The sequence below is a fragment of the Phyllostomus hastatus genome, unplaced genomic scaffold, assembly GCF_019186645.2.
Source record: "Phyllostomus hastatus isolate PE091 unplaced genomic scaffold, TTU_PhHast_1.1 phas_scaffold_93, whole genome shotgun sequence".
Taxonomy (NCBI): Eukaryota; Metazoa; Chordata; class Mammalia; order Chiroptera; family Phyllostomidae; genus Phyllostomus; species Phyllostomus hastatus.
This window is the reverse complement of record NW_025334042.1, coordinates 22,224,336-22,241,657: the sequence shown is the minus strand read 5'-3', so window position 1 is coordinate 22,241,657 and position 17,322 is coordinate 22,224,336. Positions and strand designations below refer to the sequence as shown.

The following is a 17,322-nucleotide window of genomic DNA, read 5'->3' as shown; positions in this document are numbered from 1 at the left end:
TTTATATGGGCACATTCCTGACTTACTGGGACAGGGTACCCTTACTGATTAACCTGACATGGGTATGGGCAACCCATGGGGGGCATATATGTGGCAATCAGGTTAAGAAAACTTACTAAAGAGGTTCAGCTTTCTGGAATACCTGATGTAGCTCTTTGAGAATTCTGGTTTTTATAAAATAAATTTGGCTAATTTCTCAGTAGTATAACAGTTAGGAATTGAGTTTGATTATATGCAACAGAGTGACTTAAATAAATATGGGTTTATTTTTCTCTCATGAAATGAAAGGTCCAGAGGTACATGATCAGGGCTAAAGGGCATCTCCAAAAGGACATGAGGGACCCAGGCTTCTCTCTCCTTCTCCAGCCATCCTTAGGGTGTGTTTATGGTCAGAGGCTCCAGTCAAGGAGGAGCAAAGTGTTACATGCTGGCTAAGGCTCCTTTAAAGAGCTTTCCTGTAGACCTCGCCCTGTGAGTTCTGCTTGGATTTCAACAGCCAAACTGTATTACATGACTATCTTATTTGTAGCAAAGTCAGGAACTATAGATTTTCACCTAAGCAGGTTGGTGCCCCAAAACATGGAACTTCCAGTAGGACAAAGAGGAAAATGGATAAGCAGTCACTAACAGTCTTTGCCACAGTCTGTCCCCCAATATCCCTCTTTTTCCTAAAATGAGAATACACTCAGCTCCTCCTCAATGGCCTCAGCTCCAAAGTCTCATCTAGTCAGTATATTCAGCTGAAAGTCCTGGACTTCTGGGGAATTTCATACCTTTGAACAGGTCTGGATAAGGCACACTGCAGTCTGGGACCCCATAAACTAAAAGAAAAGTTAAACATTCCCTCTTCCAATATTACACTGGTAGAGAAAGAAGAAATAATCATAGTAAAAATTCCCACTCAGGAAAGCAATGATCAACCCCAGCTGGTGTGGCCCAGTGGATTGAGTGCCAGCCTATGAACCAAAGGGTCACTGGTTCAATTCCCAGCCTAGGGCACATGCCTGGGTTTCAGGCCAGGTCCCTAGTAGAGGGTGTGTGAGAGGTAACCACACATTGATGTTTCCCTCCCTTTCTCCCACCCATCCCCTCTGTCTAAAAATAAATAAATTAAATATTTTTTAAAAACCTTTAAAAAAAAAGAAAACCAATGATCAAATCTTATGGGACAAGAATAGCAGAGTCCCTGCCCTGGTGTAAGAGCAATTTCCTTGGTTCATCTGGCAGCCCCTAGTTCTGCTTCCTAGGAGGGATGATTTTGCCCACATCCTCTGTTGCCCCTATTGTCCACTCTGAGAAGTTTCTTTTAAATTTTTTAAAAATTATTATTGTTTGGCAAGATGGAAGCATAGGCAGACATGGCTCACCTCTTCACACAACCACATCAAAGTTACAACTAAAATATAGAATAACCATCACTCAGAACTGTCAGAAATCAAGTTGAATGGAAGTCTGACAACTACAGAACTAAAGAAACCACATCCATCCAGACTGGTAGGAGGGGCACACAGAATAGGCTGGACCCACACCCACACATGGTGGATAAAAATTCAGGAGGGCCATCTTGGGAGCTAGGAGTTCCAGCCCCATACCAGCACCCTCAGCCCAGGGTTCCAGTGCCAGGAAGAGAAGTCCCCACAACTTCTGGCTGCAAAAACCAATGGAGATTGAGTCAGCAGAAGGAACTGCTGGAGCCCCAAGCAGTTCCTCTTAAAGAGCCCACACATAGACTCACCTACCTACTCAGAGTCATTCCCTCTGAACTCTAGCTCCTGGGTGGCAGCTTGAGGGCATCCGTGGCACACTGGGAGAGGCTGAAGTGTCAGGCATTGGGCTGAGAAGAGGCCATTGTCCCTTTTCTGAGCCCTCCCCCTGCAGAGCCACAGAGCCCACAGGCTGATGCCACATCTGAGACTCCATCAACCTGGCTAACACTGTTTACCCTGCCAGGGAGATCCCGGGAGACTCTGCCCCACCCAACTTATGGGTCCACCCAAGCTGCTTTTCCATTTGAATGGCTGGCCTTGACTCCTAAATCCTATCAAACAAGCAACAGCTGGCTTCAGTGAGCCCCAGGCCCAGCACTAGCTGCAGCCATCCTAGATTCACAGCTTGGCCTTGCCTGGGAATCTCCAAGGCCAGCACAAGTAGCAGCCATCTAATCTCAGATTGCTGCAGCCAATCTCAGATAGCAGCAGCCAATCTCAGATTGCTGTACAGCTCAATATGGTGGCCCTGGGCAAAACACAAGTGGGGCCTGACCTTGGCCTGTACCACCCAAGAATACCCAGAGCCTGTGCACCCAGTGGACAGCTAAAAACTACATTGGAGCACCACCACCCCACCCTCACACAGCTGATCCACCATGGAGGACAGAGGTTGGTAAAGCTGTCACAGCCAGTCCTTGCAGCTGACTGGCCTGGGTAAATCCCTCCCATTGACCTCCCAACAGCAACCAAAGCTCAATTACAAGAGGAGGGTGTACTCAGCCCACAAAAGGGGCACCTCAAGTACCCAGCTTGGGTGACAGGGGAGGCTGTGCCACTGGACCCTATAGCACACCTACAATATTAGGCCATACTACCAAGACACAGAGCAAAAGCAGCTCTACCTAATACATAGAAACAAACACAGGGAGGCTGCCAAAATGAGGAGGCAAAGAAACATGACCCAAATGAAAGAACAGATCAAAACCCCAGAAAAAGACCTAAATAAAATGGAGATAAGCAACCTATCAGATGCAGAGTTCAAAACACTGGTTATAAGGATGCTCAAGGATCTTAGTGAGGACCTCAACAGCATTAAAAAGATCTAGTCAGAAAGGAAGGATACACCAATTGAAATAAAGAACAATTTACAGGGGAACAACAGTAGGGTGGATGAAGCCAAGGATCTAATCAATGATTTGGAACATAAGGAAGCAAAAAGCAACCTATCAGAAGAACATGAAGAATAAAGGAATAAAAAAAAATGAAGTTAGTATAAGCAGCCTCTGGGACAACTTCAAGAAGTCCAACATTTGCATCATAGGGATGCCAGAAGGTGAAGAAAAATAGCAAGATATTGAACATTTATTTGAAAAAATAATGAAAGAAAACTTTCCTAATTTGGTGAAGGGGATAGACATGCAAGTCCAGGAAGCACAGGAGTCCCAAACCAGATGGATGCAAAGAGTCCCACTCCAAGACACATCATAATTAAAATGCTAAAGGTTAAAGAGGAAGAGAGAATCTTTTTTTTTTTTAAGAATTTATTTATTTTTAGAGAGGGGAGAAAGAGAGGGAGAGAAACATTGATGTGTGAGAGATACATCTATTGGTTGACTCTCATATGCTGCCCACTGGGAACCCGGGCCAGAACCCAGGCATGTACCCTGACTGGGAATTGAACCAGCAACCCTTTGGTTCACAGGCCAGCATCAATCCACTGAGTTGCACCAGCCAAGGCAGAAGATGCTTCTTAACATACTGTGAACAACCTAAATATTCATCATTAGGGAGCTTGGTAAATAATTGTGCTATATCCATGTAGTTGAATACTAAGGGGCTGTTAAACAGTGAGGGAGAGCCAATGTATTAATAAGGATTGGACTTCAAGATATATTAAGTAAAAATAGCTAAAGTAAAGGAGGGACCATGCATATGATACACACCCATATGTGAGGAGAGGGAAGGGGAGAAGAGTATATATTATGTATGCGTAGAATATATTTGGAAGTATACTTACAAAATTAATAATGGTTTCCTCTGGGGAGGGGACCACAAAGTCAGAAGTAGGAAGGACACTTTTACTTTTCATTCATGTTCATTTATTCTAGGTAATTATTTTTTTACCACTGTGCATGTTTTGTTTTAATTTATGTGCTGCTTGATAAAAAAAATTATTTGCCTAGGAAGAGGAAAAAGAGAAATGACAAGTGATTTATGAATCTTTATGATTTCATAAAGTGTTTCCCTTTAACTGCCTTCAGAGTCTCTCAGGAAGGCAGAAGCCGGACCTTCTGATACAGACACCAGCCCACAGTGTCCGAGTCATTATGGATGAAATGAGACATTCACATGGACTACCGAGTCTGATGGAGGAAAGGGGACAGCATAGCTTTTCTCTCAAGGGGAGCAAAAGCTGCAGCCTCCACCGTGGCAGGCCTTTATTGGGTTTCTCTGCCCATTACAAGATGGTCCTCATTTACTGTGCACAGGTTCGCTTTGGGTGGTTACCTTTTACAGAAAACAAAGGAGCCAGTGCCGCTAATCACATCACAGAAGAAGGATATTTGCAAATGAAAAGGCAAAAGTAGTTGAACCAGTTACACTTATCCTTGGAAGGTTTAGCATGGTTTTTAGGAAGTTGCTTTGCAGTAAATGTCCTCAATTCAGGGTGAGGGAGTTTTAGCAAGAGCAAGACTCATAGCGGCCTAGGTGCATTGCAGGCCTGATTCCCCACAGGAGAACCTATCCGTGGGCGTGGCTCCTGTGCATCTCTGAGTGGGAGCTGGGCCCACGCCATGCAGAATGATTTACTGCACCTTCGGTGTTTCCATTTTCTGGGTGGCTGGGCAGCTAAGCCTCTGGCTGTCCCATACATCCTGTAAGGCCTGTGCTTCCAGTTCTTTATTCTGTTGAGCAGATCACAAGAGTTTTACTACTTTTTCCCTACAGTGGAAATTTTGCTTGGCCGACAAAAGAAAGCTGAACTTTTAAAGAAGATGACTGATGTGGCTGTTCGAATGTCAGAGGAGCAGTTGGTTGAGCTCAGAGCTGATATCAAGGTAAAATTTCCTTTCCTTTCTGCCTTTCTTCTTGTCCTTGGGGACTAAGGTAGCAAATCTCCATAGTTCATAGCCATGGCTAATATATTGAACTCCTGATCTTCCTTTCAAAACCTGGCCCTCCTCCAGCTTCCCTTTCTCTGTAAGTGGTACCATCGTTTATCCAGTTGTCCAAGCTGGAAACCTTAGGGAATGTCTCCTTTCCTACATGAAATCTATCAGCGGGCCTTGTCCACTTGAATTCCTTCTGAGTCTCACATTTGACCTTTTCACTCCCACCGCCGTTCTTGATCCAGTTACTGTTCTCTCTTGCATGGACTGCTGTAATAGCCCCTTAGCTGATTGCAGCCCTACTCCTCCTCACTGCCCCACCCTCTCATCCCTCCAAATCTGTTCCTCACAGGAAACTTTCTGTTGCTTTTAGAATAAAGACTATAATCCTTAGCGTGGGCCGTAGGGCTCTGCATGGTCTGGTCCTGCCACCATCCTCATTTCATACCATGCCCCCCTTTTTCTCAGCTCTAGCCGTATTAACTTTTCCTTTCCACAGGCATGTTCTGTTCCCTCTTGCTAGAGGGCTGCTGCACAGGCTGCCCTACCCATCCAAATACTCTTCCCTCCCTGCCACTCCCAGCACACACAGTCACTCATGACCTACTCACCCTTCCTGGTTTTCTTGTCATATCCCCTTGTTTTGTGCCTTCATAGTGCAGTTATATTCCATATACATTTGATTAACCTGTCATTCCCAGTCCATTGTGAACTTCTCATGGCAGGAACTGCTGTCTCTCCTATGCCTAGCATAGTACCTTGGTACATAATAGGTATTGAGTAAATATTTTAAACATTGGTTGGTCGATTCTGATTTTAAAGAGAAAAATGAATAATTTGAGGTGTTGGTTATGTTATAATCTATTTATAATGGTTCCTTGTGTTTAACACGCATACATTTTATTTTACTTTTTAACTTTATTTTTCAATTATAGTTGACATTCAGTATTATTATATTTCACATTAATTTCAAGTGTACACCATAGTGGTGGGCAATCATATAACTCACAAAGTGATTCCCCCAATATTTCAGGTGCCCACCTAGCACAATGCATAGTCACTACAGTATTATCGGCTGTATTCCCTACGCTGTACTTTACGTCCTTGTGACTATTTTGTGACTACCAATTTGTACTTTTTTTTAATATATTTTATTGATTATGCTATTACGGTTGTCCCATTTTCCCCCCTTCACTCCCCTCCACCCTGTACACCCTCTCCCACCCATATCCCACCCTTTAGTCATGTCCATGTTTCATACTTATAAGTTCTTTAGCTTCTACATTTCCCATACTATTCTTACTCTCCCCCTATCTATTTTCAACCTACAATCTATGCTACTTATTCTCTGTACCTTTTCCCTCCCTCTCCTCCTCCCACTCCCTTGTTGCTAACCCTCCATGTGATTTCCATTTCTGTGGTTCTGTTCCTATTCTAGTTGTTTGCTTAGTTTCTTTTGGTTTTGCTTTAGGTGTGGTTGTTAATAATTGTGAGTTTGCTGTCCTTTTACTATACATGTTTTTATCTTCTTTTCTTAGATAAGTCCCTTTAACATTTCATAAAATAAGGGCTTGGTGATGATGAACTCCTTTAACTTGAACTTATCTGAGAAGCACTTTATCTGCCCTTCCATTCTAAATGAAAACTTTGCTGGATAGAGTAATCTGGGATATAGGTCCTTGTCTTTCATGACTTGGAATACTTCTTTCCAGCCCCTTCTTGCCTGTAAGGTCTCTTTTGACAGTCTGATGGGAACTCCTTTGTAGGTTACTGTCCCCTTATCTCTTGCTGCTTCTAGGAGTCTCTCCTTCATTTTTACCTTGGCTAATGTAATTATGATGTGCTTTGGTGTGTTTCTTCTTGGGTCCAACTTCTTTGGGGCTCTCTGAGCTTCCTGGATTTCCTGGAAGTCTATTTCCTTTTCCAGAATGGGGAGGTTCTCCTTTATTATTTGTTCAAATACGTGTTCAATCTGTTGCTTTTCCCCTTCCCATTCTGGTACCCCTATAATTCGGATGTTGGAATGTTTAACGATGTCCTGGAGGTTCCTAAGCTTCTCGTTTTTTTGAATTCTTATTTCTCCATTCTTTACTGTTTGGTTGTTTCTTTCTTCCTTCTGGTCCACTCTATTGTTTTTGAGTCCCAGTTTCCTTCCCATCACTATTGGTTCCCTGTGTATTTTCCTTCATTTCTTTTATGGTAACCTGCATTTTTTCATGTAATTTGCGCCCAAAATCAACCAGTTCTGTGAACTTCCTGATCACCAGTGTTTTGAACTGTGCATCTGATAGATTGGCTATCTCTTGGTCGCTCAAAAGGATGAGTCCTGGGGCATTGATCTGTTCTTCTGTTTGAGACATGTCTCTCTCTCTCTCTCTCTCTCTCTCTTTTTTTTTTTGGTCTGGTCGCTCCTGTTACGGTGAGGGGCAGAGCCTTAGGTGTTCACCGGAGCTGGGCATCCCAGTCGCTAGATTATGACGTTGTATGTGGGGGCAGGGGCGGGAGGGAACAATGGTGGTAGCTCCGTTTTCCTGGGACCTCAGTCCCTTCTCTGGGATCCTGGGTTGTGCGCTCTGCCCTGGTCCACAATGGCCACCTCACTGGGTCCGCCAGCTGCTGCTTGCGTACTCAGGGTCCAACCGCTGCGGTCTTGCGCGCCCCAGATGCCTTATGTGCTCCCGGTTGCCTTATGTGCCCAGTTCTCCCTGTTCTCCGCGCGCCACGCCCGGCTGCTCCTCTCCGCCCCTCCTACCGGTCTGGATGAACGGGTCTATTTCAACTTCTTGGCTGTCCCACTTCCATTCAGATAAATTTTCTATCAGTTCTGGGTTTAATTCTGCCTCTAAATTGTTGTTGTTCTAATCTTGGTTGTGCGTGGAGGTACTGTGTGTCCACCTATGCCTCCATCTATGCCTCCATCTTGCCGGAAGTCCCCAATTTGTACTTCTTAATCCCTTCACCTTTTCCACTGAGTCCCCCAGCCCTTCTCCCCTCTGACAACCATCAGTTTGTTCTCTGGGTCTTTGAGTCTTTCTGTTGTGTTTGTTCATTTATTCTGTTCTTTAGATTTTGCACATAAGTGAAGTCTTACGGTGTTTGTCTTTGTCTGCCTCACTTACTTCATTTAGCATAATACCCTCTAGGTCCATTCACGCTGTCACTAATGGCAAGATTTCATTCTTTTTACGGCCAAGTAATATTCCATTGTATATATGTATCACAACTGTTTTATCCAGTTGTCTATTGATGAGCATATGGATTGCTTCCATGTCTTGGCTATTGTAAATAACGCTGCAGTGAACATGGGGGTGCAGATATCTATTAAAATTAGTGTTTTGAGTTATTTTGGATATATACCCAGAAGTAGAATTGCTGGGTCATAAGGCAGTTCCATTTTTAATTTTTTGAGGAACCTCCATACTGTTTTCTGTGGTGGCTACTCTAATCTGCATTTCCACCAGCATTGCACAAAGGTCCCCTTTTCTCCACATCTTTGGCCAGCAGTTGTTGTTTGTTGATTTATTGATAATAGCCATTCTGACAGGTATGAAGTGATATCTCATTGTGGTTTTAATTTGCATTCTCTGATGGTTAGTGACATTGAGCATCTTTTCATATGTCTATTGGCCATGTGTATGTCCTTTTTGGAGAAGTGCCTTTCAGTTCCTCTACCCATTTTTTAATCGAAGTGTTTGTTTTTTGGGTGTTGAGTTGTCTGAGTTCTTTGTAAATTTTGGAAATTAACCCCTTATCAGATGTATCATTGGTGAGAATATTTTCCCATTCAGTAGGTTGTCTTTTCATTTTGTTGATGGTTTCCTTTGCTGTGCAAAACCTTTTTAGTTTAAAGTAGTCCCGTTTATTTTTCTTTTATTTTCCTTGCCCAAGAGGATATATCAAAAAATACTGCTACAAGAAATGTCAACAAGTTGACTGCCTTTGTTTTCTTCTAGGATTTGTGTGGTTTGAGTCTTACATTTAAGTCTTTAACCCATTTTGGGTTTATTCTTATTTATGATGTAAGAAGGTGGTCTAGTTTCATTTATTTGCATGTATGATTCCAATTTTCCCAACACCATTTACTGAAGACTATCTGTATCCCATTGCATGTGCTTGCCTCCTTTGTCAAATATTAATTGACCACAGAGGGGTGGGTTTGTCTCTGGACTTTTTCTTCTCTTCCATTGGCCTCTGTGTCTTATTGGATGCCAGTACTGTGCTATTTTGATCACTATAGATAGCCTTGTAGTATAGTTTGATATCAGGTAGTGTGATATCTCCAACTTTGTTTTTCTTTTTCAAGATTGCTGTGGCTACTTGGGGTCTGTTGTGGATCCATACAAATTTTTGGATTTTTTGTTTTAGTTCTGTAAAATGCCTTTGGTATTTTGATGGGGATTGTTTTGAATCTATAGATTGCTTTGGTAGTATGGACATTTTAACAATGTTGGTTCTTCCTGTCCATGAGCACAGTATGTGCTCCTAGTTATAAGGTGGGGCAAAAATAGGTTTGCAGCTGTGAGTAGGCAAAACACAGTTTATTCTTATTTATTTATTAACTATTGTATTATTTTCCATAGAAACAACTCTAAACCTACTTTTGCCCCATCCTGTGTTTGTATTTTTTTCAATTTCTGAAGTATCTTATAATTTTCTAAATATGGTTTTTTTATCTCCTTGGTTGAATTTATTCCTAGGTATTTTTTTATGCAACTATAAGTGTGACTGTTTTCTTAGTGTTCCTTTCTGATAGTTCATTATTAGCAACTGATTTCTGAATATTTATTTTGTACCTGCTACTTTACTGAATTCATTTATCAGTTCCAGTAGTTTTTTTGGAGGAATCTTTAGGGTTCTCTAACACTCATGCATTTTAAATTCTTAGCTAAAGAATTGTGTTTCTGAGACTAAGCATGGGAACCCAAGAGAGGTTGGGCTATTCATTGGTAGTTGTAGACACTGGTATTCTAAATAGTTGGCATGGCTGGTATAAACTGGTATAAACCATGAGCTGTCTGAACAAGGGGAGTTGGCATTCCCTACCCATGCACCTTTAACTTCTGTTCTTGCTGAAGACTTGAGATTTATTGCCATATTTAAGAGGAGTACTTGCTGCGGAAACAATATAGTAGCCTCTGTAAAATGAAAACATAGCTGGAAGATCACCTAAGCCTGCAGGTGTCCTCATCGTCATTCTGACCCAGTGTTTCACACACACCCTCATTCATGGTGTTGTTCTCACTTCTTCCTCTTTGACTCTTTTGGAGTGAAATAGCCAAACAATACAAATTTTAAGTTACCATTTTCTGATTAACTAAAATTCAATTACATAAAATTTTAAAAGATTTTGTTGATTTTTAGAGAGAGGGGAAGGGAGAGAGAAAGAGATGGAGAGAAATGACGATGGTTGCCTCTCACACGTGCCCAACCAGAGCCCAGCCGGCCCATAACCCAGGCACGTGCCCTAACTGGGAATCAAACCAGCAGCCTTTTGCTTTGCTGATGACGCTCAACAAACGGAGCCACACGGCTCAGCGCTATATTGCTAAATTTTTAGAAAGTCTTCACATTGATGCAAATCAGTCTCATTCAACTATCTGGGAGAAGTTGGAAACCCCTTTGGAATTAGGTGGGAATTCTGGCTCTCACACACTTCATCTGTTCTCCTTCCCACGTGGTTGAAAAGCTGCTAGAAATATTTCTGCAGGCTGACTAAGGATCTGTTTCTCTCCACATTTGCAGTATACTGAAGTGGGTGCTATACAATTTAAATGTCTTATTTCCAGATAATTTTATTTCCGTCATTCCTGTTATGTTTTTGGCTCAACCAACTCTAGAACTTGCCTCAGACTTAATCTCAGACTGATATTACATTTCTGAAAGCTTTGTCACAGAGGTTCCTGTGCTTTCCTAGGCCACAGTATACTTGGACGCTTTAGGGCTTCGAGGGCCAGAGGTAATTTTTCTCTCTTCTTTCCCTTTCATTGCTTCTCAAGGGTTCTGATGCATTCACTTCTGCCCCTCGAAAATCCAAAGTGGAGTTAGACTACTGCCAGTCAGAGGACTGCTCTAAGGGCTTCAGTTCTTCTTCTAAATTGTATCTAGAAGAATTACAACTTTTCCTTTTCATCTCCTTCTCATCTGAAAAAAAAAAAGATTCCAGGCTACCTTCAAAATTGTTTATTGAAAACAGATTCCCAGAAACACTTTATTTCTAATATGTATTTAATCCCACAATTTCTGTAGTATAGTTTTTGACCTAAGGGTTTGGTTACTTCTCAGCTCAGTTGGCTTAAAAGGATTAAATTATTTGCAGCATAAATTTCTTATTTGTAAAGTTGACTTTTCACATGAATGATTTTCCATGTCAAGAAGTTGTTTCTGTTTCAAGGACCCAAAAATCCTGCTTTATAAAGAGGTGAGGTGGGTTTACTAAGGAAGTTTCCATCTATTTAAATGTTGTAACTTATGAGTGTTTTTGCTGCTGCCTCTGCTTCTGTACAAAATGGAACAATGTAGAGACCAGGCAGCAGTGGAAAGACGGCCCTCTACTGTACATTCTTTCTCCTTCCACTACAGTTTGTCTTGATTGTACTTAGTGGGCTTTGACCATCAGTGTTTTATAAAGCTCCCAAATAGACTTATATTTGGGTCCTGAAGAAAATAACTGAATTTGTCAATCACCCAGCATGGGTAATATTGTGGTCACTGAGCAAACTTTGAAGCAGTAAAAAGAATTCAATTGAAAATAACTGTTTCACCCTTACCTAGCAATCTGTGGATTCCATGTACACTGTGTGTCTTACCTGGAGGCTGTTTTTGCCCTTTCTCCAGCACTTTGTTAGTGAACGTAAATATGACGAGGATCTGGGACGAGTGGCCCGGTTCACCTGTGATGTAGAGACCCTGAAGAAGAACATTGATTCATTTGGACAAGGTGAGAGAGCGGGAGATCCGGGGCAGCGGAGATGGCCATGAGAAGACCACACCTGACTAATTAGAGATTCAGGGGCGGGTTAGCTTCTCCACTGGTTCTTCAGTGCCCCTCATGTTCGTGTTTCTTTGCTTGTTTTTATGAAAAGTAGTTCTGAGATCTTTAAGAAGTCAGTGGGTGCAGTAAGATGTTTCTCATCCATGCATTCTCCATTGTGCTGAGAGGTGTATGATATGTAGTGTAGACAGCACAGAGCTCTGGCGTCAGACCAAGTTTGAATCCTGCCTCCATGCTGCCCTTTTGCAACCTCATTTTACTCCTCTCCAAAATAGAGGTAACAGTACCTGTGTTGCCGGGTACACAATAGGTACTTAAACAATACCCTCAAGGGGGTGGTGCCTCTACATTGAGAGTTTGTGTGACACCAGCCCTGAGCTCAGCAACTTCGTTCTTCCCATCTCAGTATGGAAGTGAAATGTCGGATCCAGGGCTGTGGTTGTGAACTCAACATTAGTCCAGGCTTAGCGCCAAGAAAAAAATCTAGTGGGCAGCATTAAACCATTGAATTCAGACACCATTCTAGTTGGAAATGTTAATGACATTTTTCAGCTTGATTGGTATTTTGAATTTGAGATTATTTTTGTGAACCTTGGGAAGATACATACTTGTTGTAAACTAGTTCTGTTCATATTAACTAATCTCCATTTTTTTTATATTGTGCATCATTCAAATTTTTAAAAAAAGATTTAGCTCTTCCCCTTTCTCTTTCTCTGCAAAGTTTGTACTTTAGAACAGGGGTCCCCAACCCGCTGGGCCATGGACCCTTAGTGGTCTGCAGCCTGTTAGGAACCAGGTGCTGACCTGACCTGTGTCCTATCTCTGCCCCACCCTCACCCGCCCCCAGCCCCCGCTCCACAGCAGGAGGTGGGTATGGGTGAGAGAAAGAGTCTGAGCTCCACCTCAGATCCCCTGAGCTCCCCTGTTCCCCTCCCAGCCCATCACCCGTCTGGAAAAATTGTCTTCCACCAAACCTGTCCCTGGTGCCGAAAAGGTCAGGCCCACTGCTTTAGTGTTCTTCACATAGAAAACTAAACATACGGCTTACATTGTTATTCCCAGGCTTAGTCAACTGCCAGAGGTAGGGCCAGTTTAGATAGTAGGAAGTGTGGAGAAGTCCTTAGTTGGTGGGGGGATGGGCCACCCTGCTCTGAAACTACTGTCCTGCTAGTGCAGGAACACTGTTCCTTTACAGTGCACTGGGGATTTGGAGGGGGCAGGGGGAGAGGGCAGAGGGGAGATTTTCCTTTTCATTATCCATTTTATAAGATTTTCTTTACAACTACTCAACTAGACAGTTCTTTATCTTAAATTGCTCATTGTGAAGTGGGCAAATAGGGAACCTTACCCTTCATGCTCTTTCATCATATGACCACATATTTCTTGTATTTCTGTTTCAGTGTCCCATCCAAAGAATAGCTATTCAACCAGGTCTCGATGTGGCTCAGTTACATCTGTGTCCTTGAGTAGCCTGTGTGATGCCTCTGCTGCTTCCTCCTCCACCTGTGCCTCCGCTCCCAGCCTTACAAGTGCCAACAAGAAAAACTCGGCACCAGGAGAGACTCCTGCGGGCATGACACACTGCAGCGGCCGGCCCTATCAGCCTCATCGAGAGGTAACCTGGCTTCTGCACAGAGCTGGTTAGGAAGAAAGCTGCCAGATTGTGACAGTTTAAATGCTGACAGCTCTCAGTACTTTATCTTCCTCTCTTTATTCCCATTCCACATCTATTTTGAATTCCTCTAGCCCGAGTTAGTTCCAGAGGAAGCATTTGGTATGTACGTTCCAAGCCACCAGCCAGCTTAGATTTCCTGTTGCCAAGACGGCTGACTTTCTGATGCTGGCAGAGATCCTAGCTGTCATAGGTAGTATCGCCTGGTAGTCAGTCACACCGGGAGTCCTGCACCCTTCTCGAGGTGGATGAGTACCACAGTGGCAGGCTCACCAGAGTGAAGCAGCAGCTCCCCAGAAGCAATGCACAGAATATATCAGAGCGAACCCGGTGCAGTGGAGAGTGAACACCAGAAAGCTGGAGCATAATCCATAGTTTCTCTTCCTTGATTTGAAAAAGATACACAAGCGCAGTTCAAGGCAGTGCTGGCAGCAGTTCTTCAGAAACTGGTGTTACGTCGGAATTGGAAGACAAGAATAAAATCCCCTGCCATAAGCATTCTGGGCTGTAATGTAAAAATGTGCTACATGTCACAGCAGCACGATTGGATCTGTGGTTCATGATATATAGCAAAGAAGATCATAATGATGTTTATTTTATTATATAACAAATGTCTGTCATCTGTACAAATTGCTTTTTATCTGCAAAGTTCAGACACATGATAAGATTCCTGCCCAATTGAGTGCTTGTAACAACCCAAAGAATATTCTTTGTTCTTCTTTAGCTCCTGCCCAGCTAAAGAAAAGTGAATTCCTCTTCAGTGGGGAAGAGCCTAGGGGTGAAAGGCAGGGGAAAAACAGTGAAAGGCTTGTTATGTCTAATGTAGTGGCAGGGCTAAAGTGGCTGGCAGAATTCTGTGAGTCTTGAGAGGTAACTGAGTCTCAAACATGGAATACTACAATTGTGCTATCAGAATACTCCTGTCAGCTAAGCTAGAACAAATGGAGTGCCACAATGCAGAGTGTTTTGAACAAAGCATTCTTGTATCCTTAGGTGTTGCCGGCGAACAGACGAGGAGGACAAGGCTATAGGCCACAAGGCCAAAAGTTTGGTGACCCCACAAACCAAGGGCAGCATGACAGTGTGGGCCGTTACAGAAATAGTTCGTGGTATTCATCTGGCTCCAGGTATCAGAGTGCGCCATCCCGGGCACCAGGAAACGCTAGTGAACGTGGCCAGGCTCACTCTGCAGGGACCAGTGGTGCTGGAGCCGGTGTGGAACCCAGCCAGCCCAAGCCCTCGTTCAAAAGGGGCTCCCCCCAGCGCAGACCCAGGACCTCTCATCCTGAAGCTGTGAACTCTTGAGGGAAACTCCAGCTGGCTTCTCTTGTCTGTGCCACACAATTCAACTTGGTAACTGGACTTGGGGGAACTTATAGTTAGATTTAATAACAAAAAGAAATTTTCGCCTATCACTTTTTATGCCATTCTGAATATTTTTTGTTTCTTCTTTCCTGATTTCCTCTTTACCATTTTGGAGGGGAAGCTGTTTTTTTCCCTTGACCTTTCCCAGTGATATGGATTAATTCTGATTGGTCCTTTCTACCAGGAATCATGGGCAACCGTTGCCAGGTTTCCCAAGGTGAAGCAGGGTTCCTCCCAGGGCACCAGGCCTTTCCGTTGCCCGAAGAGGACTTCCTCAGCAACCCCTACTACTGCTCAGGCCCTCCGGAGGAGACGGATCAGAGCCCGCCCTGCTGCCTCTCCAGTCCGAGCAGAGCCACATGTGCCTGTCAGGTTCCCTCTCAACAACAGTTTCTCCAGGAGAGGCGGCGAGGGGCCGTGCCCCGCACTGCATCGGCCAGATAACTTTCATCTCCTCCCAGAATGTGCCTGAGACTGACACTCCGATCAGGGTTGCAGTTGCTGGCTTGGCATAGTAGCTTAACCTGCGGCTTCTCATACCTTAGACTGCAAGCCAGTCTTTGGGAAAGGAGCATTTAATTAAAGTTAAAAGAAGGGGGAAAATTTTCTTTGTTTCAATGTTTGAAGATTTTTGTTGTTATTATTCTCTCTCTTTCCTGAATTGTAATCTCGTCCTGAACCAAATTTATAGCAATGTAATTAGTGTTCATCTAAGGTGGTACCCATCAGAAACCCGCCGCAGTCAGTCTCTATACTTGCGTAAATAAAAACAACTGCATAAACAGTCCTACGTTTGTTTGCCAGCAGCGAGTGGTTTCATTTCACTACCTGTTTTTCTTTGGGCCTCATGGGGTAGGAATCTCACAGACAGCTTGTTTGGGGCTTAAATGAGGGTCTCTGATACCTCAGTCATCTGTCCACTGCTTAGCTTCAGAACCAAATTAAAATATGGAAGCGGGATGAGCGAACGCAGCCGTTCCTGTGGGAAGGATTCATAGGACAGGGAACAGCGGCTCTCCAAAGGAGAGCTTACCAGCTGAGCGAAACCACAGCTGCCAGCAACTCTCCCAGGCAGCCAAAGGCTGTATCAGCACCCTCTCCTCCCGGCCTGCCCCCTGACAGGAGTCGTGGATGTAATGGTATAATTGAGCGCCTGCATGTAGCAGGTGGCACTGGTGCCAGACCCTGCCAGCCTGCCCCACCCCCAGCATCTCTGATTTAATAACAGCCGAGCTATTTATTTCTCCAGCATTTGTTCTCCCAAGTCTGAAGCCCTGACTGCAAGTGGCAGTGGTGCAGAACTTAGCCGCCTCAGGGCTTCCCCTGGCTCTGGATGAAGCTGAGCTGCCAGGGTTCAGGTTGGTTGAACAGATTTAGAGAGAAAGAGAGAGAGCGTGTGTGTGTTTCAGTACAAAAACAGTAGTGAAGGAGTCCTGGGAAGCCATTTTCTAAAAGGCTGATCACCTCATTCTGGAGAATTTGTCCGACAACACCATCAGCCTGCTGGGTGTCAGGAGAAAGCCTTGCTCTTCTGATTAATTGCTTACCTTACTTTATAGGAAATCCAGAGATTGAAGCAACCTTGAAGGATTATGAGGTCTATCCCTGTGTCCAGGCAAAACTGTATTAACCACCCAGACAGACAGGAAACCACTGCTTGTCAAAGCTGTCTTCAAGTCAAAATTAAAATCTCTTTATAGAAAAGTATTTGAAGATTTTTTTCTGTGACTATAAAAACATTGAAAATTGTGAAGATTTTTCTACATTTTGTTTTTACTTACAAAAGTACTATTTAAAATATCAAATAATACAGAAATATAAAAGGATAAAGTTAAAGCTTCCATCTTCGCATTCTATTTCTCAGGGTTAGTAATGACTATTAATAATTTGGTATATACTCTTACAGACCTTTTTCAAAGCATACATGTGTGTATACACATGAATATATAGGTTCTTTGTTTTGTTTTTATAAAAGGATCATACTATATGTGTTCTACAATTCTTTTATTATTTTATTTATTTAGTTATGTATGTATGTATAAATCCTCACACAAGGATGTATTCCTTGAGTTTAGAGAAGAAGGGAGAGAGAGAGAGAGAGAAGCACTGATGTGAGAGAGAAACATCCATCCGTTGCCTCCTGGACATGCCCCAGCCAGGGATCGAACCCCCAACCTTTTGGTGTACGGGATGACACTCCAACCAGCTGAGCCACCTGGCCGGGGCTCTATGACTCTTTTTTTAAATCATGTCTAAATCATAGTTCATTTTGGGTCTTCTGTTGTAGATATTCTCCTAAATTTGCCAATCTGACTTTCTTCAGTGAAGGTAAGTTAGGTTCGTCTTAAGTTTGCATTGTGCAGCCCATTCCTTGATCCCCAGAATAGCTCTGGGTTTCCCAAGCGAAGGGAGTCTCCAAACCCTGGAAACTTCCACTGGCTGGTCGGAGAGGTCCTACCAAATCATCCCATTTCC

The 17,322-nt window shown here is 43.3% G+C and overlaps 1 protein-coding gene across 5 annotated transcripts in view; it reads left to right on the top strand.

The window, feature by feature from the left end:
- Positions 1–15,637, top strand: part of SPATS2 (spermatogenesis associated serine rich 2) — a 108,315-nt gene extending 92,678 nt beyond the window's left edge. For 4 of the 5 annotated variants that reach the window (XM_045829347.1, XM_045829343.1, XM_045829344.1 and 1 more), the window contains 4 exons: positions 4,659–4,768; positions 11,654–11,756; positions 13,211–13,425; positions 14,476–15,637. In XM_045829347.1, the coding sequence (XP_045685303.1) occupies positions 4,659–4,768; positions 11,654–11,756; positions 13,211–13,425; positions 14,476–14,787 (740 nt within the window). In that variant the 3' untranslated portion in view covers positions 14,788–15,637. The remainder of the gene's footprint in view (positions 1–4,658; positions 4,769–11,653; positions 11,757–13,210; positions 13,426–14,475) is intronic. The other variant, XM_045829345.1, reaches the window with a different exon arrangement.
- The last annotated feature ends 1,685 nt before the right edge of the window (positions 15,638–17,322 follow it).